Raw genomic sequence first — 26244 nt, forward strand, 5'->3', positions numbered from 1 at the left:
CTAATTGAATATACCCCATAGAGTAGGACTTGCAGAAAAATGGGGTCCCTTGAGGGGGGCAACAACATACTTGCCTACCTGACCCTCTCCATGAGGGAGAAAATGCTCTGTTCCTGGTCTTTCCTGGTAATGTATGATTGCCATCACCTGTGGTGAGCTAGTTAATTGATAAGAAAGGTGTTTCACCACAGGTGATGGCAATCATACATTACCTGGAAAGTCCAGGAACAGAGCATTTTCTACCTCATGGAGAGGGTCAGGTAGGCAAGTATGGGCAACAAGCTTAAATGTATTGACCAATATATGAACTAAAACCCTATTGTTTATTATGGTGAGTAATTATAGGGAGTGCAGAGCCTCTGTGATTTTTATTTAGACAATGTGGTCACATACCACATGCACCCCAGATATAGCAGTGGATCAATGTCTTTTGACTATTTCATTTTTGACCACATCTTCCAATGCACCACAGTGTTAATCCAACTTGTGTCAGCTGTTTTCCTGTGTGTTTTGCAGCAAGTGTGCTTGGTGACTGTTTCACCTTTAAAAAGCGAAGGAGCTGTGAGCTTTAAACCAGTTAACATAGCTTAAGTTTAATTCTAATGTGATAGCGGTTACTAAAACGGATGATGGACGCAGGCTGTGCCTGATTCATTGAAAGCATCCAAGTCACAACCAGTTAATGCAAATGAAGTTAACATGATGCACCTGTGATATAAAAGCAAGATGAAAAATAAAGACTAGTCAGTGTGGGAAGGGGAAGGCTGCATTGTATTTTACAGAGTATTATCGCCCCAGACTACAGGAAGGTTTGAGTTGTTGGACAGCATAGTGTCATACAGGTCAATTTGCTTACATTAGTTTGTAGACTATCCATTTCATAGGCTTTGAAAAAAGTTCAGAGCTTTAAACTAGTGCACAGGTTCTCAAACTCGGTCCTCAAGACCCCACACAGTGCATGTTTTGCAGGTAACCCAGCAGGTGCACAGGTGTATTAATTATTCACTGACAAGTTTTAAAAGGTCCACAGGTGGAGCTAATTATTTTACTTGCACTTTTGTGAGGAGACCTGCAAAACATGCACTGTGTGGGGTCCTGAGGACCGAGTTTGAGAACCTGTGAACTAGTGTATGGTATGTTTGTGTTTAGTTCCGCCTTAAGGGGGTTTCAATTTCTACCTTCTTAATCTGGCCCACTGCTGAGCTACAGAAAATCAGAGACTGTTCCCAGGGAGCCCACCTCCTGCCTGAACTGAAGAGCCAGCTTTGATTCAGGTAACCGTAGGATTGATTCAGATGGGGATGTCCAGAACTGGAATGTAGAGGTTAAAAAGTAGTCTGAAATCATTTATATATACCATGAAAAAAGTATGAAAAAAGAAAACTGGAAAGAGCATGAACCAATATGCTGAAAATGGACTAAAAGAGGAAAAGGAGATGGCGGTTTTTCCAAGGATGTCATGGCTTGTACATCTTCCTTGTTCTAAAACCTATAGTGAAATGAAAAGAAAGAAATTAGAAAACCTGAATGATCTGGTCAACATCAAGGTCCACTCATCCTGGATGGTAAATAACAGGCACTTCCTGATCTGATGCATGCGATATGGCAGGCGTTTGGAAAAAACAAGGTGGAGATGACAGTCAGCGGTCACAGATACAAGTAATAGAATTACCGTATTGCTCCCAGTGATCTGTGAAATTGCCCCATCGTGCTTGGTTCTTCAATGAATATGACTTTGTATAAGCATTAATCCATGTTTATAGAACAATGTTACTATTTACTTTTCCTCTATTGACTCCATGGCCAGGAAAAACATTTTTAGAGCCTCAGCCTTGGCGGTCCCGGTCACACATCCCCTCCACAGCCATTTAGACATGATTAGCCTAATTCATTTTGTATTACTTTTTATTTGATATATTTATGAAATATTGCACATTCCTGGCTTGGTTTGACATATATCTTGTAGTATTGCTTGCTATACAAGTTGAGTATGCCTATCCAAAGTGCTTGGGACCAGAAGTGTTTTGGATTTTGGAATATTTTCATATACATAATGAGATATCTTGATGAAGGGACCCAAATCTAAACACAAAATTATTTTATGTTTCATAGCCTGAAGGTTATTTTAGATAATATTTTTAATGTTTTGGGGCATGGAACAAAGTTTGTGTACACTGAACCATTAGACAGTACAGGTGTCACTATCTCAGTCGGCGCTCAAAAGGTTTTGCGTATTGTATCATTTTGGAATCTCAGCTTTTGTAGGATATATAGTGGTATAGTGGTATGATGAGATGTACAATTAATTGTACACAAATGCTGCAAAGGATTATCATTTACCAGTATAATATTATAACTCAAAATTTGCTACAGTGTTATTTGACTTATAGTTTTATACTGATACAGGTTGAGTATCCCTTATCCAAAATGCTTGGGACCAGAAGTATTTTGGATATCGGATTTTTCCATATTTTGGAATAATTGCATACCATAATGAGATATCATGGTGATGGGACCTAAGTCTAAGCACAGAATACATTTATGTTTCATATACACCTTATATACACAGCCTGAAGGTCATTTTAGCCAATATTTTCAATAACTTTGTGCATTAAACAATGTGTGTCTACATTCACACAATTCATTTATGTTCTATATACACCTTATACACACAGCCTTAAGGTCATTTAATACAATATTTTTAATAACTTTGTGTATTAAACAAAGTTAATGTACATTGAGCCATCAGAAAAAGGTTTCACTATCTCACTCTCACTCAAAAAATTCCGTATTTCGGAATATTTGGATATGGGATACTCAACCTGTAATATAATAATGTGTATCTTATCACTGTGGAGTGAATACATGGTATGCTGCCCAGCAAAGGAAGCCTTTAATTGTAGCATTTGTGAACAATCAATTATACATCTCATTACACCATTATAGAAACATGGAATTTGACGGCAGATAAGAACCACTTAGCCCATCGAGTCTGCCCCTTTTTTAACTCAAACCTTCTTGGATCCTTATTTCTTTGTAAGGATATCCTTAGGTCTATCCCATGCATGTTTAAATTGCTCTACTGTCTTAAGGTGGGTACACACCGGAAGATATATCTGCAGATCAATGAAACTGCAGATATCTCTATAACCGGAACGGGCAGTATGTCGTGCATACACACTGCCCAATCCGCCGTGACTAACGTCACGAACTGGGCAGGCATTTACATGCACCAGCCCAGTTGCGCTGTCAATAAGCGCCGGTTTGGGCAGCAAGTGTATGAGCGGTTAAAAATACAAGAAAGTACTGGCTTCTGTCTGGTGCGCAAAGAATAGGTGCAGCCTAAATCAAATTTCCACCATGAAGGCGTCTCCCACACCACCAAGGAATATACAATGCAAAACAGGAGATTGGTGAAAACAATCAATGGCGCTCCTCTAAATGGGTGTTACATTAATATCACAAATTCATATGAAAAGAGTATATCTCAACAATATACATTCCTGTAGGCCACTTGTATCCTCAGCATGTAATAAAATCAACCGTACTCTGCCAGGTATTCTCCCTCTTGGTTAGTTCTCTCTCAGAATCAACATGGAATAGAGTAAATGCGAACAGAATAGTGCAACAACGTTTTTTTAATGTAAAACAAGCACGACGACATAAAACATAAAATCCTCAATAAAATCCAATCCAAATAAAATTGAAACACACAGGTAGCAGAAGAGAAGCCCAATGGGCAAATGAGGTATGCAATTACCGGACACTCTGAGAACCAAGGCTCTCAGAATAGCTTGGATGTATATAAGTACCAGGTGACCTCCCGGGTTTTCAGCCTCCTGGATCCGATAAGCGCCTCCACCGGATGCCAATTAGGTGATCTCTCTGCACCTCACCAACGCGTTTCAGGTCCTAAACTGGACCCTTTTTCAAGGTAGTGACACTACCTTGAAAAATAGTCCAGTTTAGGACCTGAAACGCGGGAGGCAGGAGGCTGAAAACCCGGGAGGGCACCTGGTACTTATGTACATCCAAGCTATTCTGAGAGCCTTGGTTCTCAGTGTCCGGTAATTGCATACCTCATTTGCCCATTGGGCTTCTCTTCTGCTACCTGTGTGTTTCAATTTTATTTGGATTGGATTTTATGTTTTATGTCGTCGTGCTTGTTTTACATTAAAAAAACGTTGTTGCACTATTCTGTTCGCATTTACTCTATTCCATGTTGATTCTGAGAGAGAACTAACCAAGAGGGAGAATACCTGGCAGAGTACGGTGGATTTTATTACATGCTGAGGATACAAGTGGCCTACAGGAATGTATATTGTTGAGATATACTCTTTTCATACGAATTTGTGATATTAATGTATGAGCGGTTAGTTGACTGCCTGTAGACACAGCACGATGCACTGATATCTCTGTAGATATATCGCCCATCGGCTGTATTGCAGGGCTGACGCAATATGTCTGAACGACGGCGTTCACAGACATATCGCTGGTACACACTGGCCGATGTACCATCAACATATCGGCCTTTAATTAGATCAGCCGATATATACACTGCTCAAAAAAATAAAGGGAACACTAAAATAACACATCCTAGATCTGAATGAATGAAATATTCTTATTAAATACTTTGTTCTTTACATAGTTGAATGTGCTGACAACAAAATCACACACAAATTATCAATGGAAATCAAATTTATTAACCCATGGAGGTCTGGATTTGGAGTCACCCTCAAAATTAAAGTGGAAAAACACACTACAGGCTGATCCAACTTTGATGTAATGTCCTTAAAACAAGTCAAAATGAGGCTCAGTAGTGTGTGTGGCCACCACGTACAGTGTATAATCCAGTGTGTACCCACCGTTAGCCTCTACCACCTCTGATGAGAGACTATTCCACTTGTCCACTACCCATTCTGTGAAGTCATTTTTCCTCAAATTTGCCCTGAACCTACCTCCCTCCAGTCTCAGTGCATGTCCTCGTGTTATATTACTTCTCTTCATTTGAAGAATGTTTCCCTCTTGGACTTTGTTAAAACCCTTTATATATTTGAAAGTTTCTATCATGTCCCCCCTTTCCCTTCTCTCCTCCAAACTATACATGTTGAGATTTTTTAGTCATTTCGGGTATGCACCATTTTAGTTGGCCTTTTTTGTACAGTCTCTTATGTATGAATATCCTTATGAAGATATGGCCTCCAGAAATAAACAGTTTTCTAGATGAGGCCGTACCAATGACCTATACAGTGGCATTATTACTTCTTTCTTTCTGCTACGGATTCCTCTCCCTATGCAACCAAGCATCTGACTAGCCTTCCTCATTGCTTTGTTACATTGCTTACCTGCCTTTAAGTCACCTGAAATAGTGACTCCTAGATCCAATTCCTCCTCAAGTAGTTTCCAGTATAGTGCCATTAATACTATATTTAGCCTTTGGATTTTTGAGACCCAAGTACATGATTTAGCATTTTTTTTTGTCATTTAACGGTAATCGCCATGATCTTTACCATTCGTCTAGTCTACCTAGCTCATCAGTTATTTGTTCCTGCTGTGTCTACCCTGTTGCATACCTTTGTGTCATCTGCAAAAAGGCATAATTTCCCTTTGAATGCTATTTGCAATGTAACCAATAAAGATATTAAAAGGCACTGGTCCAAGAACCGATACCTGGGGTACTCCACTGGTAACATTTCCCTCCTGTGAATGCACTCCATTTACTACAACGTTCTGTTTTCTATCCTGCAACCAAGATATTATCCATTCAACCATCTTCGGGGGTTATTCAGACCTGATTGCTCCTCTGCGAATTTGCTACCCAGACAGAGTAAAAACCCACCCCATGCAGGTCTGTGTATGGCTTGCGAAAATCTCAGCGAATGCCGGTCATCTGCAAATCGGTTTGCAACTCACTCATCATCAAATGATTTATCCAGTCTGTGCATAGACCAGGACCTACTCCCTACAGTGCGATAGAATCAGGCTGATCAGGGCCGGAGCTGATGTCACACACCATCATTGAAAACACTTTGTCACACCTGGGATTTACTAACACTCCCAGAAAACGGGCAGTTACCACCCCCACACACCGGCTTCCTGTCAATCAACCTGCGCATGGCTAGTGATGAAAAAAGTGACTGGATTTTTTTGCTGTTTGGCCTCACGCATGCATACTACGATCTGTACGCATGCGCAGTCGAACGATAATCGGCTGGCTTGCGAATTCGCATAACAGCGATCAGGTCTGAATAACCCCCTAAATCTCCAATCCCATGCTTTCAAGTTTATTTTACAGTCTGGGATGTGGGAAAGTGTCAAAAGCCTTACTAAAGTCTATATAAGCCACATCTACAGACCCACCTTTATCTATTACTTTAGTCACACAGTCAAAAAAGTCAATAAGGTTTGATGACATGATCTCTTCCCCCCCCCCAGTGAATCCATGCTATTTGAGATCCTGTAAATGGCTGGATTTGAGATAATATACAACTCTTTCTTTTAAGAGTGTTTCCATCAGTTTCCTTACTACTGATGTAAGCCTCACTGGTTGATAGCTGCTTGCCTCTTCCTTGCTTCCACTTTTGTTCAGTGGGACTACATTCACTCTTTTCCAGTCCTCTGGAATTACTCCTGTAGCTAGTGACAGGTTGAATAATTCTGTTAATGATGCTACCAGAACCCCTTTAAACTCTTTTAGTATCCTTAGATGTATCCCATCTGGCCCCATTGATTTGTCCACTTTCAGCTTTGAGAGTTCTGTTAGGACCGTCTCCTCTGTAAATGTACTTGTTTCATTTTTCTGAATATCCCTGAAACTTAACTGTGGCCCCTTCCCCTCTCTTTCAGTAGTGAATACTGAGCAAAAATAATTATTAAGATGATCTGCTCTTACATTGTCTCCCAGTCTCTGGCTTTAGGCTTATTATTCTGCCTTTTGTCTTTCTCCATTTGCTTATACAGATGGAGACATGCTAATCGTGGCTCCGTCTGTGCCACAGTGCACCCGCCGAAGTGCGTCTATAGCAGTGTCTGTGCATTCACTGTAATGGGACTGTCTGTGCATTCCCGTAGCATGGCTAGGCACTGGATAGCCATTAGATGAGCGCAGCTCCATCAGTATACCAAAAAAAAAAAAAAAAAAAGGGTTTGCCTCCTTTACCCACTGACTGGGCCATTTTCTCCTCAGCCTTTGCACATCTGATTACCTTCTTAAGGGTATATTCAATTAGAGTCGGAAACTGCCGTCTTGTCGGAAAGACTGCAGTTTCCGACTGGAATAGGTCAGAAAGGGGTTCAGACCTATTCAATCCAGTCTCAGTTTTTCCGACAAGTCGGAAATCCGACTTGTCGGAATTTACGCGGACTGGCGGCTTCAGCCACTGAGACGCGTGTATTGTCGGAATCATGGCCAAACCCGACAGGTTCAGCCCAGATTCCCACCTCTCCTGCACTCCTTCCCTACAAAATCAGCCTTCCTAAAATCTAACGCCTTTGTTTCTGGATGGGATGAGTCAGTCTGTCTTTATGCCGAACCATACTACTTGATGATCACTGGATCCCAGGTATACAGTGTGTATATATACGATATCTTCTCTGTGCTACAAACAGGATCACTTCCGCCTTCTGAGAAAGCCACTAATTGTGGAGAAACACCTTAAGGATGCAGAGAATACAGGAGCCCATTTAGCTTAAGGTCATCAAAGAAGCTGGCTCCCCCAGCGGTGTGTGTGCAGATAATTTTGCTTGATTGACAGCATGTTGTGCTGAGTCCCAGAGATGCTCTATCCATTGAGAGATATGACTGCTAGTTTGCAGCAATTCCAATTTAAACAAACCGCTGCACATTTATAATCCATACCATTGCAGATATCTATTCTGAGGCTTTGGTGAGAGAATGGGGGTCATTCCGACCCAAACGCTCGCTGCAGTTTATTGCAGCGCAGCGATCGGGTTGGAACTGCGCATGCGCCGGCGTATGCCAGACGGCCGAAGGTAGTCGTTGCCTAGCGATCGGCTCTGAGGCAGAGGCAGTCGCTGGGCGGGAGGGGGCTGGGTTTAGGGGGCATGGTCCGGCCCTTGCAGGCGTGGCCGGACCATTGGGGGGGGGGGTGTCGGGACGCAGCAGCTGCGACCCGGGGCAGCGAAAAGGTTCTCCCGGCCAGCTACAGGAGCTGTGCTGGCCGGGAGTAACTCCTGGGATGCAAAAGCATCGCACAGCTATTGCATTTCTGCGGGGCGGGAAGGGGGGGGGGGGGGGGGCGGCACTGACATGCCGGGCGGACTAGCCCTGAGCTGGGCGTCCCCCCGCATGTCTGAGTGCCTGATCATAGCTGTGCTAAATTTAGTACAGCTACGATCAACTCGGAATGACCCCCAATATACCTACTCATGGAAAAGGGGATTCCTAATGAACGATGGTGATCCATTGTATCTTTGGCAAGCATTTACTCATCCCGCTGTCTGATTCTTGCGAGTTTTGGATTCCATATAGGGAGCCACACTTAGCTGCCATTTTCACTCCAGTCCTGGAGAGTGTAGCGAGAGGACGTGTCTCCTCAGTGTCTGTGTGGGAAAGTGGTGTGGCACGTGGGGTGGTGATCTGCTCTTTTGGGTCATTTCAGTGCTGTTTTGTGCTGTATCAGTCCAGTGGTGGTGTCTTGTGCTGCATCAGTCCAGTCACAGTATAAGTCCAGTGCAGTGGTGCTGTCTTGTGCTGCATCAGTCCAGTGGTGGTGTCCTGTGCTGCCATAAGTCCAGTGGTACTGCCGTATAAATCCAGGGGTGCTGCCATAGAAGTCAGGGAATCTGCCGCATAAGTCCAGTCCAGTGGTGGTGCCGTATAAGTCATGGGGTACTGCCGTATAAGTCCAGTCCAGGGGTGCTACTGTGTAAGTCCACCAATATTGTGCGTGCATTACATCTGGGCAAATTCCAGCACATCCCATGTTATGCACATACAATTAATTTGGTGGTGCAGAATTTTTTGAAAAATGACAGGGGCGTGCAGGAGATGCTATCGGCGGCCCGAAAAACTGTGGGCCACTTTCGACATTCAGCCACTGCGTGCCACTCATTGCACCTCTTTTTCTTATTTGCATCATGTGCTGTTTGGGGTCTAGTTTTTAAAAGTACCATCCTGTCCGACACTGCAGTGCCACTCCTAGATGGGCCAGGTGTTTGTGCTGCACACTTGTGTCGCTTAGCTTAGTCATACAGCGACCTCGGTGCAACCTTCTGGCCTACAACCAATATTGTGAGGTGTTCAGAATAGACTGGAAATGAGTGGAAATGAATGTTATTGAGGGTAATAATACCGTAGGCTCAAAGTTACCCCCAAATTCTGTGATTTTAGCTGTTTTTATGTATTTTTCAAAAATCACCCAGATCCAAAACACAAAAGGGTGGTTTTAGCAAAACCAATCCAGATCCAAAACCCGAAAAGTGCACGCCGCACATCTCTACTAAAAGGTTGTGCCCTCATCCTACAAACAAGTCAGTCTTTACAATGTCTGCAATCAAGAACTTTGTTAGATTTACATTTTGTAATATACAGTATGTCAAATCATAAACTGGGGTTAGAAGGATAAGCAGTACTGCAATGGCTACATATACTATATATTAACTGAGCTGTAACTAAGATTGGATAAAATGTGGCACCACAATGGCCCTGTGTGGACTTTGTCTATTCTCCTCATATTTGCGTGGGTCTCCTCTGGTTACCCTGGGTTCCTCCCACACTCCAAAAATAAACTGGTAGGTTAATTGGCTCCCAACAAAAATTATCCCTAGATTGGTTTATATCTGCCGTCAAATTCTATGTTTCTGTTTGGGATATGAATAGCAGCGTAAAGGATAAAGATCCAGACTCTGAAGTTGCAACTTCACCACGCAAGAGTGCCCAGTATAATGGAAAGATACCGTACGCATTATGCCAAATGTGTCACAAAGCAAAAATCATAAGATACCTAATACATATATTTTACCAGTAATAGATCAATCTTCTTTATTGAGGAAGACCAATGCAAATTTCAAGTGTACAATAAAAGATGCTAAATTCAGAGCCCCAGTGAAGGACCCTATGTAAACTGAATTAACCCGAAAGATCAATGGCCACTCAGGCATTCACACATGGCCAGCATATAAAACTGCTTGTGACGGCTCATAGTGGTCCATTTGCATCATTGGTTAAGAGTCTCCCCTTCCAACTGGATATCTATTGAACTACAATAAGACAGAAAGAAGTGGATTTTATTTTATAATAAAGCAGGAGTATAAGGGAGTTTTATTTCAATAAAAAAAAAATTAACCCTTGCATGTGTTTATTTACAGTGAGTAATAGAGAGGGTTCCAGCGGATTAAGGAACCATTATTCTGGGACCAATGTGACATTATGATGGCACTTGCATGGTAGGCGCTGGCCTAGGACACAGAGGTGACCTGTTACGGAACTGCTCTTGCCCCCATAATGGCTTCCCCCTCCTGGAAGGAAGCAGTGAAAAGTTGGGACCAGGACATGATGATGCAATTTAACATGAATATCATCATCAAGGCCCTGAGCCACCCAATTCCTGAGAGTTGTCTCCCAGATGTTCCGGTAGAGAAAATAAAATTGTATTAAGCACATACTTAAAATTATTAGTCCAAAGTAAATTAAAACAAAAAACACACACACAGAACAGGTACTGTTCAGAGAACAAAAACACAGCAATTAATCACCTTAATCAAATTGCGATAGAATTGATTTTCACAATCATCTTGAGAAAATTAAGTTAAGGGTAATCTAATTATTTAATTTAAATAATTAGTTAAATGGTTTGTTGATTATAAGAGACAGTAGTGGAACTAACCACTGGGTGAGTAGATATTAATGTGTTTTTTTGCACAAGATAATTTTTTTTTAAATATCTAATTTCAGAAATCATTCCAAATTCAATTAGAATTGAGGTAACAAAATCAGAAATGTGTGCAGTTGCAACGATTTCATTTAATTTGAGGTGCGATTCTGCCTAATGGCTTCTATGATTATTTGCAATTTTATTAGGTTTTGAGACAATGTGGAGAAAACAGCTCCCACCACCACTAGAAATTCCAAAATAATCTGTTCTAGATCCCTTCATAACAGGTTTTAAAATTCAGCTGTATATACAGTAGAGGCAGCCATCTGGTCATCGGAGCCAATATTCACGATAATAAAAGTCCTTCAATTCAACAGAACTGGTGACATCACTTTGGGCCTCATTCCTCAGTAATGTCATTAATTTTTTTGAGACTTGACAGGCTATCTTCTCATGAATATTGGTGCAGCCCACTCAATATACACTTTGTCTGCTGGTCCATATTAAAGCCACGTGATACCAGCAAGAGGTGACATACACATTAAAGCCACCACACCCATTGGTAGTTCATCTCTGAATTAATCATTTCATTTGAAGAAAGATAGATTAACCCCAATTGATTCGCAAGACATTTAGTTAAAATTGAGGGACATACAAAAAGTAGTTGAACAATTGACAATATTAGTCTAGTAATCACTTTTTTCTAGTATAAGCAGTGAGTTTTGTAGACATTGGTGACGTTAGTTGACACAAATCCTGCTATAGTTACATACCTCACTGTACCACACAACTCTTTGTTTTATGAGTGCCAGAGTCAACAGCAATTTCTGTTTTGTGAGAGAGAAAATGTAACGTTGCTATACGCACAATTAATACATTTAGGCACTAGGAAATCATCTAAGACGTATTACAGACTTCCCTGCAAGTGCCGGAATTTGAAATAATGGAAGATGTGCACATATCATCTTTCTTATAGCTGCTACTAAACCAAGCTGAAGAATTTAATATCTTTCATCAAACAATTGTAATATATCATATATTGCATATACAGTATATGCTTTACTAGCCTAATGTTATACATAAAATGCAATGTGTTTAATTGAGCCTGAAGAGAGCGTTTATCAAATATAAATGTTGTCCTTTTCCCCTTCAGGGCCGCTGAGAATGGCCTCTGTCCCGAGTACTGAAGGAGGCATGGCCAAGTCTGGAGGGGCATGACCAAGCTCCCCCAAAGAGCATCTTTCCTGGATGCAATGGGCGCACCAGCAATTGCACAGGGAGACATTAGTCCCCATGAGCAGACCCTCCAGCAAGCCCAGGCAATTAGTATCCCTGCCCCCAAGCCCCCCCATCCCCCACCTCATATCACCACCACTGTTTGCAATATGCTGCAGTATGTATGGAGGTAATCTACATTCCTTGCATGGACCCTGTGGAACAATGGCCAGGAGAACTAGGTAGGTTTAATATCCAAATCCATCACAACCATTTTTCAGCCATTTTCAGATTGTGTAGGATTATTGCTCCTGTCCATACACTGAGCGATAATCGTTCAAAACAGTAGTTTCATCAACTGAGCTGAATGCTTATTGTTCAGTCTATGGCCTGCTCAAGTCAATTTAGGCAATTGTCTATCACTAGGAATTAACATTCTACTTACACTAGTGATTTATAACATCTGTAAGTAGTAAATTATCCTGAATGGCAAAGCTCTGCAAAGCCATGGGGAAATTTATGCAAACCTAAAGGCTTGGATACCTTAATATAACAATTGTATATTAGACTGTAAAACATTTACAGCTTTTATTTTTTTTTTTACCCTCAAGGCCTCAATTACCTGTAAACCCAGCCGAGCATCAAGGAAATGTGAATATAAACAGTGCAATAATGCTGCACAAATGTTGCAAAGCATTGAAGTGAATTTTATACATTTGACAAATATAAAAATCTGAAGAGAGACATTGCTTCAAAAGCAAAATATTATTATTTGTTCTTTGAAGTGTTATTGGCATTAAACCTTGGCAGAATACATAATTATTATTTATTTGCATAAGTGATGTGGTATAGATGAGCCACAAATATGAATAAAATGAAAATATGTAAAAGAAAAATATAGTTAAATAATTACCTTCTCCACTTTTGGAGTTCTTTTTTTTCTTTTTGTTTTTTGATGAACCTCTTCTGACCGCTGAATCATGAGAAGTTTGTAAATGAGTTTCGCTCTCTGAAGATTTAATTAGGGAATCATCACGGAACACATTTGTCTTGGTTTCTGGTGTAACTTCAGGCGATTCAGTGTTCCCAGGAGACTTAGAAACTTCCACCAACTCATTGTTTTGAGCCGGAGGAAAAACGGAGCATTCATTGCCCTGGACTGGTGAGGAAACGTCAGTGCTCCCATTGCCCTGGACTGATGGGGAAACGTCAGTGCTCCCATGGTCCTGGACTGGTGGGGAAACGTCAGTGCTCCCATTGTCCTGGACTGGTGGGGAAACGTCAGTGCTCCCATTGTCCTGGACTGGTGGGGAAACGTCAGTGCTCCCATTTTTCTGGACTGGTGGGGAAAGGCCAGTGCTCCCATTGTCCTGGACTGGTGGGGAAACGTCAGTGCTCTCATTGTGCTGTACTGGCAGGGATTCAGCAGAAGTCTCAGTCTGAACTGCTGAGGAAGTTTGATTCTGTATTTTATCCTGAGCTAAAACATCAACCACCAATGATTTTTCATTAGAAGAAACCTCTACTAGTCCATTGTCCAAATCTGGTGAAGAGCCATCAGCCAATGATCTTTCTTGTGCTAGATTTCCTGTAGAGTCAGCTGCCCCTTTGCTCAGATTGTGAGGAAGCCCTGTACCAGATGTATTTTTTTCTTCATCCTGAGTATTGATGTTTTTCAAAACATTTGTGTGTTTGGCGTCTACTTCATCTGGCTGAGACTGATCTGATTCACAGGTATGATCTTGGAGCACCACAGCATCACTTAGTGTGAAGTCTTGAGAAAGCAAAGGTGTATCATCTTTGCAGACTGTTAGACTTTCATTCATAGGGGTGACAGAACCACCAGTAATCTCCCGGCTCTGTGCCTTTTCTACACTGCAACTGTTGGGGACACAAGTTAATGAATTTTCAACACTAGGCATTGTATGAACCTGGCTTTCATCAATGTTTCCAACACGACTTTCTGCAATTTGGACAGTGCAACATGAAGGTGTAGGCGAACCCACATTATCTGCTGGTTTACTTTGAGGCAGGTCATTTTTGTCTTTAGTGGAATCAACAGTGAGAGAAGATTTGGAACTACCTTCAGTGTTGAAGGTGGATGAGTCATTTAAATGAACCAACTTTGAGTCTTCTTCCTTCGATTGCGCAGGTTTGCCTTTATAAGATGACATCAGACAATTCTTTTAGTATTGCATCAAAAGCAACACAATCACAGAATAAACTGAAAAATGGGGAACCAGTGCATAAGGGTCTAATCTGCATTAGGCATGCACGAGTTAAGGCAAGATCAGTTAGAAGCAGAAAGTTATTATGCGTAAAAGAAAAAAAAGCATACACAGGAGTATCTAATCAAAACCAAATATTTGCATTAAAAACTTGTTACAGCAAATTAATAAAGGAAAGTAAATAATCAGGATTAGCCAAATAGCAAAAAATATTTTATTCCTTAGATTTCATAGTAGATCTACTCTGGTTTCCAATAAATTAAACAATAAATGACAAAAACATCTGTTCTAGGAATAATGTGTCTTCCCAATGCTGTTTTCGGATTATGGAGCAGTTTTCAGTGACAGTGCCATCATTGTTACATTTATGATGGCTACTCTAAAGGGTTAATACCCAATCGCTACAAAATAAATGTCATTTACAATGCTATGTACATACACGTAGTATTTTGTCTGTTCATTTTCACATATGGATTTAATTGGTACACAGACAAAATTGTTACTTCTCTTCCTACAGATTTTTTTTTAACAATTTCTTTCAAGCTACTGTATATCAGATGACATACAATTAATTTAACAATGTTTCAATGTCACGCAAGCGGTCTCGTATTCCTAGAAACTGTTACACCCCCTCCCCCACTTCCTCTCCCTCTCCACTCTCCCCATCTATAACGACCATTTTCAGGGGCAATAAGAAATCAAGTGAATAGGGGGAAATATGTATATGTACATGTGTATATATATATATATATATATATATATATATATATATATATATATATATATATATATATATAGTATGGTATTCTAAATTAGATAGGGCTACAATGAAAGCAAAACTTGGCAGGGTTGTTGCCATTTGACAATAGAACAAATATTTTTCATTCTGAAAATGCTTTCATGTGATAATTATCTTTATCAAATCAGAAACTAAAGAAAAACCTCCAATTTCAAGCAGAGTTAAATTCATGCATCACATGTACATTGCATTATCAACCATGTTAGCATATATAAAGCAGCAAAATGGAAAACATTTAGTAACGTATGCACATGCAGGTTATAAGCACAGTTACAGCAAACTTTTTGGGCAAAGCCACTTTTCCAAAGCAAAAGGGACATAATTAGTAACAAAACACCCATGCAACTTTGAAAGCATACAGTTTGGCAAACGGTTCGGTAAAGCCACTAGTCTCTTCATGGCCAAGCTGACCGCTGAGCCTGATTGGAAGAAACTTTACCATTTAAATCACTTGCTGAGTTCTTTTGAGCCACATCAGCTTCCACTTTGGTTTTTGCAGTCTTTCGTAGTTGGAATCCTTTCTTTATATCAGATAGTAATAAATCGATAATACAGCCTTCTTCCAACTTCACTGCCCCTTTGCGAACTATAAAAACAAGACATTAGAAGGCTTGGTTATAAGGGAATACTAAAAAAATGCAACCCTTTAGCTGCCCAGCTTTTGGGCAGCTATATAATGTGCTACACCTTATAAGTGATCACTACACAATTCTATATTTCTATCACAATCATGCTAAAGCAGATGAGGCAGAAAGAAAGAACGAAAGAGAGAGAAAACAGAGTTAAAGAATGAGACAGCGCTGTTCACTTTGTATAAAAACTTTTTGTTTACTTTCTTATATATAAAAAGAATACAACATAAAAATATACAATACAGATATTATACTATAATACCGGCCGGTACTGATATTTACCTATTAAGAAACGGGGCCTGGACTGCACACCCTAGCTTATTATAATGGGATGTGCTACCTTGCTGGGACTAAGTACTGTAATACTACAACATAGGAACAAAGGGTGCAGGTGCACCATACACCATTAAAATTATTATAACCATAATATAATATTTGAGGTTCTTGGCATATATTGGCCAGTATATGAGCCTGCCCACCTGCTTCACGGTGACCTCATCGGACAGGTCCCTAACACTATAGGGGTTCACCTCCGGGACGCAGAGCACCCCCAGACGACCCCAGCCAAACCACCCCAGGGCATCACACAGAAAAAAGGATAGGAGTGAAAGATCAGTGTTAAGCATATGAAGGAGGATGCTGAATGTAAAAGAAAAGGACAGCAGTAAAGTGTTAGAATGTGAAGTCTAGCTGAGCAGTGTTAGAAGTGTAAAAAATATGTGAAAAAACCTACATAAATATAAAACAAACACAATGTGATATATGCCATATTGTTAATATTATATTTCTTAATAGGTAAATATCAGTACCGGCCGGTATTATAGTATAATATCTGTATTGTATATTTTTATGTTGTATTCTTTTTATATATAAGAAAGTAAACAAAAAGTTTTTATACAAAGTGAACAGCGCTGTCTCATTCTTTAACTCTGTTTTCTATATTTTTGGGAGAACTGGGATCAGTCTCCCGAGACTAGCTGCTTTCACCTTGTAAGGTGACAGCGCCAGGTGTATACTCTTGTAATACCTTTTTTGAAAGAGAGAGAAAGAACGAAAGAGAAAGAATGAATATATAAATTAGAAAAATATTAACCAAGCTGTATATATGGTTTATTTATTTTCAACAATCAGCATTATTGAGCTTGTGTATGGGATTCAGACATTTTGCAGCTTATTACACCAAGCTGCTTTGTTATGCACAAGGGAATAAGTAAAGTTAACAAAGGAACAAGAGCCTAAGAAACAGAGATAGGTCTTATTCAGGGTCCTTGTTGGAGATTATAACACTACTCTGTTGGTCATAGAAACAAATATGGTAATCAAGAGGGTTTCCCTCAAGGCACCCCAACAGTTCATATTTTAAGGATAGCCATGCAAGAGAACCAAGCCACATAGTAGAGCCCCTTATTCACATTACACTACAGTAGTACCCCTTATACACATTATGACACAGTAGTAGTGCCCCATACACAATATGCCCACACACTGGTAGTGCCCTTTATACATTATGCCCACACAGTAGTAGTGCCCCTCATACATTATGCCCATGGTAGTAGTGCCCCTTACTCATTATACCCCCGATATTAGTACCTCTTACACATTATGCCACAAATTAAAGTCATGCATGCACTCACACATGCATTAAATGGGGTTGAGTTTTGTCACACATATGTACTTATGATTTGAGAGGGTTGTGCTGTGCAGGGCTGTGTTCATGGTGCTGCTGGGTATTAATTCTGCAACTAGCAGCCAAATACAGGACAAGATGAGTTAAGGCAGATGCGAGGGATGCTGGGATTTGGAGTTCTGAGAGACGACAGCAGAAAAGTAAAGCACTACAGCCCCCAGAGTGCACTGGTAGGCTGACAGACCAGAGATTTGTGGATAGAATGAAGCTACACTCAGTACTATAGTGTAATAGTGTACTGTGCTCTGTCCAGGGGGCACCCTGAGAGACCAAGCCCCCATGACCCCCTTAATCAGTCTTTGATTCTACCCCCGGGCCTCGGGTAGCATCCCACGACCAGCGCCCCTTCCTGGCCAAGGGGCAGATACGCCCCTGTTGAGCACAGATGGTTAAATCAAACTGATTGAGGTACTACTTAAGTCACTTGTGCATATGCCTATATTGCCTTCAAGTCTGGACTTTTTGGGTGCCTTGAGGACCATATGCACTGGCACTCACACCAGTAACATAGCTTCAGGGTTATGCCCTACTGCATTTCTCCTCACTGTGCAAACATGCTGGGCACAAGGACCCAGGGAGGTATGTCCTCTAATCTGATCTGTAACTGGACATGGTCCGCAGCCATCTTGTAGATCCTTAGTACTGTGTAGGAATGGCCATTAGTGTGTTCACCATCGATGGTGAAACTGCAGTTGACCATCAATGGTAGCAAACTATGTAATGGAGGACCACTGATGGTTTCACCCACCGATGATCATCCTTGCTCTTTCACGGACTAGCCCATAAGCCAATCAGAACCTTGGGGCAGGGCTTCACGGGTGCACCATGGGCAGAGCTATGTCCCACACAATCAGGGGGCTCTGTACCATCGATGGTGGAGAGCCACTCGTTCTCTGCCATCAATGTCAAACCTATATCATAGTGGCATTAGACCATCAATGTCCAACCATTGTACTGTGTAAGTGTGTGTAAGAAGATACATGATGGAGACATGAGCTTCAGTGATACTGCAATACAAAGCTGTTCCAGCATCCCTGCACTGCTACACATTTGCAGTATACATTCAGCAGCTGGTGAGCTGTATAGAACCCCACTGCATTGAAGCTTTGTTCCATCACCAGTGTGTATATCACAGGGAGTATGGCTGTACCTCTTATACTTCAATAAACCAACACTACTGGTTAAGTAATTTGGTTGTTCATAGCTGGTGTGTAGCTATATAACTCTACAAATATCAACACCTGCACAGTGCACACACACATAATTCCCAACAATTGCAGGTTGTGCAGGGATGTAATTGACACAATCGAGTCCCACTTCTTCCTACAAGATTTTGCATCTGCTGCTCCCTTTTTCTTGAATTCTCTCTCTCTCTCCCACTCAGACTCTCCACCTCTCTACAAAACTTCATGCGGGCTCCCAAGATACACTTCACCAAACCCAGCAGTCTCTCATCCTAAGCCCTCTGTGCCCACGCTTACTTTCTACCCCATCTGTGTCACCCCTGCCCTCCTCTTTGGAATGTAAGCTTTGACGAGCAGGGTTCTCTTCCCGCATGTGCTTTTACGTTTCTTACTTAACTTATCTTCTTTTCAATACTCCTTTTGATGGCACCAAATCCCTCAGTTTTCTGCCGCCCTGATACTTATTTCAGTGCTGTTTACAGACGCAGCTATGTTTTCTATAACCAGTGCTTGTCCTATATTGTACTGAATTGTAAGTCACTGTCTTCATGTTTTGCTTATTTGTTTACTCTGTAATTGGATGCTGCGGATCCCATGTGACGCCATATAAATAAAGGATAACAACAACAACTGGGATTGTGGGATCTTCGTGGAGCATTCCAGATGCTGGTGATCAGCAGGTTTCCACTATGGTCTGCTTGTGACACGGTCTCTGGGTCTTGGTCATGGATGCATCAAACAGATTGTGAATTTTAATATAGCTTGTTGATCACTCTGCACCAGGCTACGGCTAGTGATTTACAGCTGGGTACCAAGGTTCAGCAATACCAAAAAGAGCCATTCATACCTTCCAGAACAGACCGGCATTACTTGAGGCCTAACCATCAGTGAATGAGTCTGATGACATTTCCCTAGGAAGCAGTGCCTCCATTCTCACTGCTTCTTACCTTAGCAGGCAGTAGCACCACCCTTCCAGCCCATCACAGACATGGAGGAGCAACAACTGGCAACTCTACATGTACAAAGTTGCTTACTACAGTACTTCTCCTCCAATTCAGTGGCCAGCACTCAATGTGGGGTGCTGCAGGAAGTGTTTTAGACAGCTTCCAATTGTTGGTGCCTTAGGATTTCCTAATGATAGACACTGATCTCTGGATTAATTCTTCCATAGGGAGAGATTTATCAAAGACAGAGATAAAGTGGAGAAAAATAAAGTACCAACCAATCAGCATCAAACTGCGATATTATAGGCTTTGTCAGGGTCATCTCAAACATTAGGGCAGCTGCTTAGGATGCCGGGAGCTTGGGGGGCACCACTAAGTCTGCCTATCACAAAATTAAGGATGTCTCTGAAAGAAACATCCTTGTTGTACTTAATGCAAGTGGTGGCTGTGGAACTTATACAGTAAGTCGCTCTTTCATCTGAAGGGCTGGGATGGTGGTGCTTGGGAGCGGTAGACTGAAGTTTTGCCTAGGGCAGGCCTGGCCAACCTGTGGCTCTCCAGCTGTTGTAAAACTACAAGTCCCATCATGCCTTGCCACAGTTTTGCTATTAGGGAATGCTAAAACTGTGGCAGGGCGTGCTGGGATGTGTAGTTTCACAACATCTGGCGAGCCACAGGTTGGCCAGGCCTGGCCTAGGGTGCCGAGAAACCTTGCACCGGCCCTGGGCTTTTATTGAAAAATGACAGGAACTGATTAATGGGTGCGTTCATTTTGTTCAAGCTTTGATAAAATCTCTCCCATATCCACAATAACTTGAGCAAAGTTTTTCATCCATTGCTACATAAAGCTACTGTACCAGGCAGGGACAGAGTATGTAACAGCATAATGGATAGAATAACTCTTAGCGTAAGGAACAGATGTATAACTACAGAACAGGATGGCTGGTTTACTAATGGGACTTACTGATTTTTCCATTTTCTCCTTTCTGTCTTTTTGCTTCATCTTCCTCAAGTTGCTTTTTTCTTTTTTCAGCCTTAACCGCCTGTTCTTTTCTATCTTTATTTTCCTAAGTAGAAATCAGTTTTAGTACAGCATTGTGTAGGCAATAGTAACTGTAAATAGTAATCCCTTATGAGAGAAGTAGCCACACTCATTTCTTCATTATAAAGAGATAATACTGCGCAATATGGACAGAACTGTTCAATGAACAGGATATCACAAGACAATAAAAATGTATTTAGAAAAAAACAAAACACACACAAGCACAAATTCCCCCAAAGCTTTCCCTATATCGCACATGCTATACAGAGCCTCCCAAGTTAGGGATACATAGTTCTAGACTAAAAAGGTGTTGCATTTTTCTGTGTTGTCCATAGGGGTCCTAGTGGTGTGTCTGTGCAGTTATGGTGACCAGTGGGTAAAGCTTTAGTAGGAGGGGAACTGGGGGAAACGGGAACATAGTGTACTCAGGGGAACATAGTATACTATGTGTGGGTATTCGTAGAAGATATTGTATAGCCTGCAGGATTCTAGTAGTGCAGTGTAGGAAAATTGCAACCGGGTGTGTGTTGGGAGTGGGGCATACACATTGCTGCACTGTGTGAGGGGTTACCATTTTCAGTCTGTAGCAGGCACATATGCCTTGTGACCTTCCTGCACAATGCAGCTTGACCACGCTAGGTCACTTATGTTGGTGTTTTTTGGTTAGCCAAAACGGGTGTGGGTCGTTGGATAGACACAACTTAGGTCGACCATGGAAGGTCGACATGCATTAGGTCGACAGGGACAATATGTTGACATGGTCATTAGGTCGACATGTACTAGGTCAACAGGTCAAAAGGTCGACATGAGGTTTTTGACGGTTTTCGGTGTCGTTTTCTCCATAAAGTGACGGGGAACCCAAATTAGTGCACCGTGTCCACTCGCCATGCTTCAGGCAAGGTGCCTCGCTTCGCTCGCCACAGATTACCGTTCCAATCATAGTCCACGTGGATCATTAAGTATGAACAAATCCAAAAAATGGGAAAAACGCATGTCGACCTTTTGACCTAGTACACGTCGACTTAACGGTCATGTCGACCTTCAGTGGTCGATCTGAGTGTCGCCCTAAGTTGTGTCGACCTAACGACCGTAACCCAGCCAAACAGCCAATGGGGACACATAAAATACACTTTATTCTACTATAGCTTAGAAAAGGTTTGGTTACTATGGGTCACAGCACACATGAGCACATACTGTAGGAGCAGTTATTACATAAGCATCATAATGACTTACCGACTAGAAACTAAAAATTAACGGATCAAAGTAGTTGGACCCAAGCCTGCCTTGTGTTATATTCCTATTGGGACGGGTGAAGCAGCCAGCCAGGACCCATGGTTTCAGCCCAACCGAGCCAGATTAAAGGTTGGCGTGAAAGTGGGGGCAAAGGACTGCACAGACCAGCATATTCCTATTAGTCCACACATTCACACCCCCTGGGATGCTCACATTACAGCAGTTCTTGATGGTATGTGTTATGTATTGGTGGGACACCAAGACGCCAGCACACTGGGGCCCTAGAGCTCTGTTGACATTCCTATATACATGCATAGGCTTGCAATTGGGTCTACTTCAGTTGGGATAGACCAGTACTCCTGGCCTCTTAATCACTGGTTTCTAGGCAGGGGCCTAGGTTGCCTAACGGCTAATACTACTCTGGCCCATATAAGATTCACTGTGAGTGTGCTAGTATTTTCTTTGTTTTTTTTTTTTAAGAACTATACAATATCTCCTGCATAGATCCAGCATTTACCATATGAGCAGGTTAGTAAATTTCCTTGTTGGCGTTTATAGACCAATTTATCCCAGAAAAAACAAGATTTTAGATGTGGAGTGAGTGATGTGTTGGTTAAGGGAAAGGAGCATATTGGTGTACCGTACAATCTCTAGTTTTGGGCACATTCCCCTACAATGCCAGAAGCAACCGTAAATATTGTGATGCATGGCGTTAGTCTAGTCGGCCAGCAGCACCTGTAAATATTGTGATGCATGGCGTTAGTCTATTCGGCCAGCAGCAACTGTAAATATTGTGATGCATGGCGTTAGTCTAGTCGGCCATAGTATGAATGAAACCTTTCAGAAACATTTTGGTGTGTCAGAACCCCACCCCCTTTCCTGTCCACAGTACTGGTCTGAAATTCAAAACAAAATATGTCACATTTATAATCTAACACTTAGATTACCCAAACCACACTCCAGGGGCTATGCATAAATATTGGGACTGGTCCAAGAAAAGTCATGTCAGCCAGCAGGTGTGCCCTGAGCATACATTTAGTAAAAATCCCCAAATAACCTCAACAGAATTTTTACCTGTTAGTCCCTGTCTTGCAGATTGTTATGAAATAGTTTATGTATACTGTTATTTTAAAACTGCAAACCTTCTTTGCTTTCAGAAAGAGGTCCCTGAACGTCTTCATGGTACCAAATGTATCTTCTAGCGACAGCTTTGTTGGATCTTCACATAAATAATCTGCCAACTTCTTCTTTTTTTGGGAAATATTTTCCAGCTGTTGCACCAGGTCCTTCAGCGAGTCAATGCAGTCCTACATATATCACAGGAAATAGAATCATTCTGATGATCCAGCATTTTCCACCCTATACCAGCCATCAAAAAGGGCTATTCTGCATCTGTACACAGCCAGTATTAGGGGGCGTACACACGGGGCGACTAGTGCTGTGTGCTACGTGATCTAGGTTAGCACAGATCGCTATACACACAGTGATGTGTGCTGAGCGATGTGTGCCAACCAGTGTTTTTTTTATGCACATGCTAGGCGATCTAACTAGATCTTGCCTGCTGCATATGCTAAAGATCTGAGTGGGCAATGGCGACGTGCGGGACCGTGCATCGCCATCGCTATGGGGTGTACACACAGAGCGATCCGTACTTAATTTATACGTAATCTAGACAGATCGCTCCGATAATAGGCAAAAATCGCCCCATTACTTCCTCTCCTGTCTCTGACCATTTCTAAAAGTGTAAAAACCAGCCTTAAGCAAAACAAAGGTTAATGGATGTCTCGTGTGTAAAGATTTGTACAGTAGATCATCTAGGAGAGGAGTTTTGGAGGCAGAATAAATTGCCCTAATGGAAGATTTATTTATTTATTTATTAGCAGTTACTTATATAGCGCAGCATATTCCGTTGCGCTTTACAATTAGAACAACAGTTATAGAACAAAACAGGGCAAAGACAGACATAGCGGTAGGAAGGCCCTGCTCGCAAGCTTACAATCTATAGGGAAATAGGTATTGATACACAAGGATAGATGCAACCTGTTACATAATGTTTCCCCAGGTTGCTAGGTTCTTAATGGGTTGCATGATATGATCACCCAGCAATGTTGGAAGACAAAATGTGAGGTTATGGGGACTGTGCAGAGGGAATGTAACTGGATAGGGAAGCATTGAAGGTTATGTGAGTGGGTCTGGAATTTCATAGGCTTGTCTGAAGAGATGAGTTTTCAGGGAACGTTTAAAAGGTTTGGAGACTAGTGGAGAGTCTTATTGTGCGTGGGAGGGCATTCCACAGAGTGGGTGAAGCTCGGGTAAAGTCCTGTAATTTTGAGTGGGAACAGGTAATACATCTGGATGAGAGACGCAGATCTTGTGCAGAGCGGAGGGGTCTGGTAGGGAGATATTTTGAGATGAGTGAGGAGATGTATGATGGTGCAGTTTGGGTAATAGCCTTGTATGTAAGTAAAAGTATTTTATATTTGACACGGTAGAATACCGGCAACCAATGGAGGGACTGACAGAGCGGATCAGCAGATGAAGAACTTCTGGCGAGGAAGATTAGCCTCGCAGCTGCATTTAAAATGGATTGAAGTGGTGAGAGCCTATGTTTGGGAAGACCAGTAAGGGGACTATTACAATAATCAATGCAGGAGATGATGAGAGCATGGATTAGAGTTTTTGCAGTGTCTTGTGTAAGATAAGGGCGTATTTTAGATATGTTTTTAAGGTGCATGTAACATGATTTAGAGACAGATTGAATGTGTGGAACAAACGACAGTTCAGAGTCAAGGATGACACCTAGGCAGCGAGCTTGTGGGGTAGGGTGGATAGTTGCATTGTCAACAGTTATGGCAATATCGGGTTGGTAACTACTCTTAGCTGGTGGGAAAACAATTAATTCTGTTTTGGAAATGTTGAGTTTTAGATGGCGAGATGACATCCAAGATGAAATGGCAGACAGGCATCCAGTGACACGAGCCAATACAGATGGTGATAAATCTGGGGAGGATAGGTAGATTTGCGTATCCTGATTTGAGGAAGATGTGGTGGATCCTCTTTTATCCGATATAGGCCAGCTATAGAAAAGCCTGCTGATGGCCAGGAGAAGTTGCAGAAAGCAACACTCATTTGGTAAGCCTACAGTGGGCCTGCAACCAGAATATTCTATTTGAAGAGTGGCTCCGTTTGGCAGATATGTACTCTCCTCCACCTTTGTGGTAGAAAGGGCTCACAGGAAGTTCTAACCCCGACCATTTGTACATGGCCCCCCAAAAACTTTTACTGTGACACAAATTCATTTAAAAAAAGTTTAGAAACGCTGTACTTTGTCTGAAAAAGGAAAACTCCCTATAAGACACGAGAGCGGTTATCGTTATATACGTGCATCTAGGGGTGGGATGCATCAAAGGGTATTTCTGAGGTTTGGCCGATTTCCATACACGCACCAAACTCGAGAATGCGATATATTTCTGGACCCAGTGGGTAATGGCATCTTTAGATGGTGTTACCCAATAGAAGCCTATGGTCTTCTTTTCAAGTTCTGCACTGAGATTAATCCAATCTGATGCTTCCCAGTGTCCTCTGTGGCGCATGCATGATATGAGACATGTGCAGAAGGACTCCTGGATCACAAAACCGGAAGTCTACACACCGCAAAAGACATCTCTTATGGGCAGAGCTGTCCTTTATTAACGGCGTATGCATTAAGATTTTAACAAACGCTGAATTGCATGCAATCATTGGTGGGATGCATTGCATTCAAAATGTGATGCTTGATGCGTCCACCCCTAGATCTTCTAAGCAGCACTCAGATGGTTGAAGAGAGCTAAAGCTCCACTACTCCATGCTGTTTCCACCTATGATGAGAATGACTGAAAGGCGAGCGTGCATACAGTACATTTTTCAGATCACCTGGTGAAACATGTCACTGAATAAAAGTTCAGCTGGGATTCTGAAGCCTGAGAAGACATCACCTGCACAAGCTGGACAGTCCAATCACTTGTATCAGTCTGTCTACATGGAAATTTTTAATTACCGGTATATCTTTTACACTCACCTGAACACATTTTTCGTACTGTTCCTTTACATCATTTGTCGACGTGGAAATTTTACTTAGCAAGTCTTTTAATCTTCTTTGATTGCTACTTGTTTCACTATATATATTTTCTATATTAACACTGGAAAAAAAGAAGATCTGGTGAGATGGAGAAACTATTAAATATCAAAATTAATATCCACATGGCACACATGCACAGTATCAGAAAAAGAAAGTGGTGTAAGAGTGAACAACCAGTGCTTAAAAACACAAAGCAAGAAATTGTCACTTTTGAAAAATAACAAAAACGACAACTTCTCCCCCCCAAAAAATTAATAATAAATAAAAAAATAGAGGGAAAAAAATAAGAATTTACTTACCGATAATTCTATTTCTCGTAGTCCGTAGT

The 26244-nt window shown here is 41.6% G+C and overlaps 1 protein-coding gene across 9 annotated transcripts in view; it reads right to left on the reverse strand.

The window, feature by feature from the left end:
- Nucleotides 1-219: 219 nt before the first annotated feature.
- INF2 (inverted formin 2) overlaps nucleotides 220-26244 on the reverse strand; it is a 174079-nt gene continuing 148054 nt past the window's right edge. For 8 of the 9 annotated variants that reach the window (XM_063947423.1, XM_063947425.1, XM_063947426.1 and 5 more), the window contains 7 exons: nucleotides 25857-25977; nucleotides 22942-23106; nucleotides 20489-20591; nucleotides 15517-15663; nucleotides 12964-14208; nucleotides 11609-11662; nucleotides 220-1489 (listed from right to left, as the gene is read on the reverse strand). In XM_063947423.1, the coding sequence (XP_063803493.1) occupies nucleotides 11610-11662; nucleotides 12964-14208; nucleotides 15517-15663; nucleotides 20489-20591; nucleotides 22942-23106; nucleotides 25857-25977 (1834 nt within the window). In that variant the 3' untranslated portion in view covers nucleotides 220-1489; nucleotide 11609. The remainder of the gene's footprint in view (nucleotides 1490-11608; nucleotides 11663-12963; nucleotides 14209-15516; nucleotides 15664-20488; nucleotides 20592-22941; nucleotides 23107-25856; nucleotides 25978-26244) is intronic. The other variant, XM_063947424.1, reaches the window with a different exon arrangement.

Source organism: Pseudophryne corroboree, chromosome 12 (assembly GCF_028390025.1).
Source record: "Pseudophryne corroboree isolate aPseCor3 chromosome 12, aPseCor3.hap2, whole genome shotgun sequence".
Taxonomy (NCBI): Eukaryota; Metazoa; Chordata; class Amphibia; order Anura; family Myobatrachidae; genus Pseudophryne; species Pseudophryne corroboree.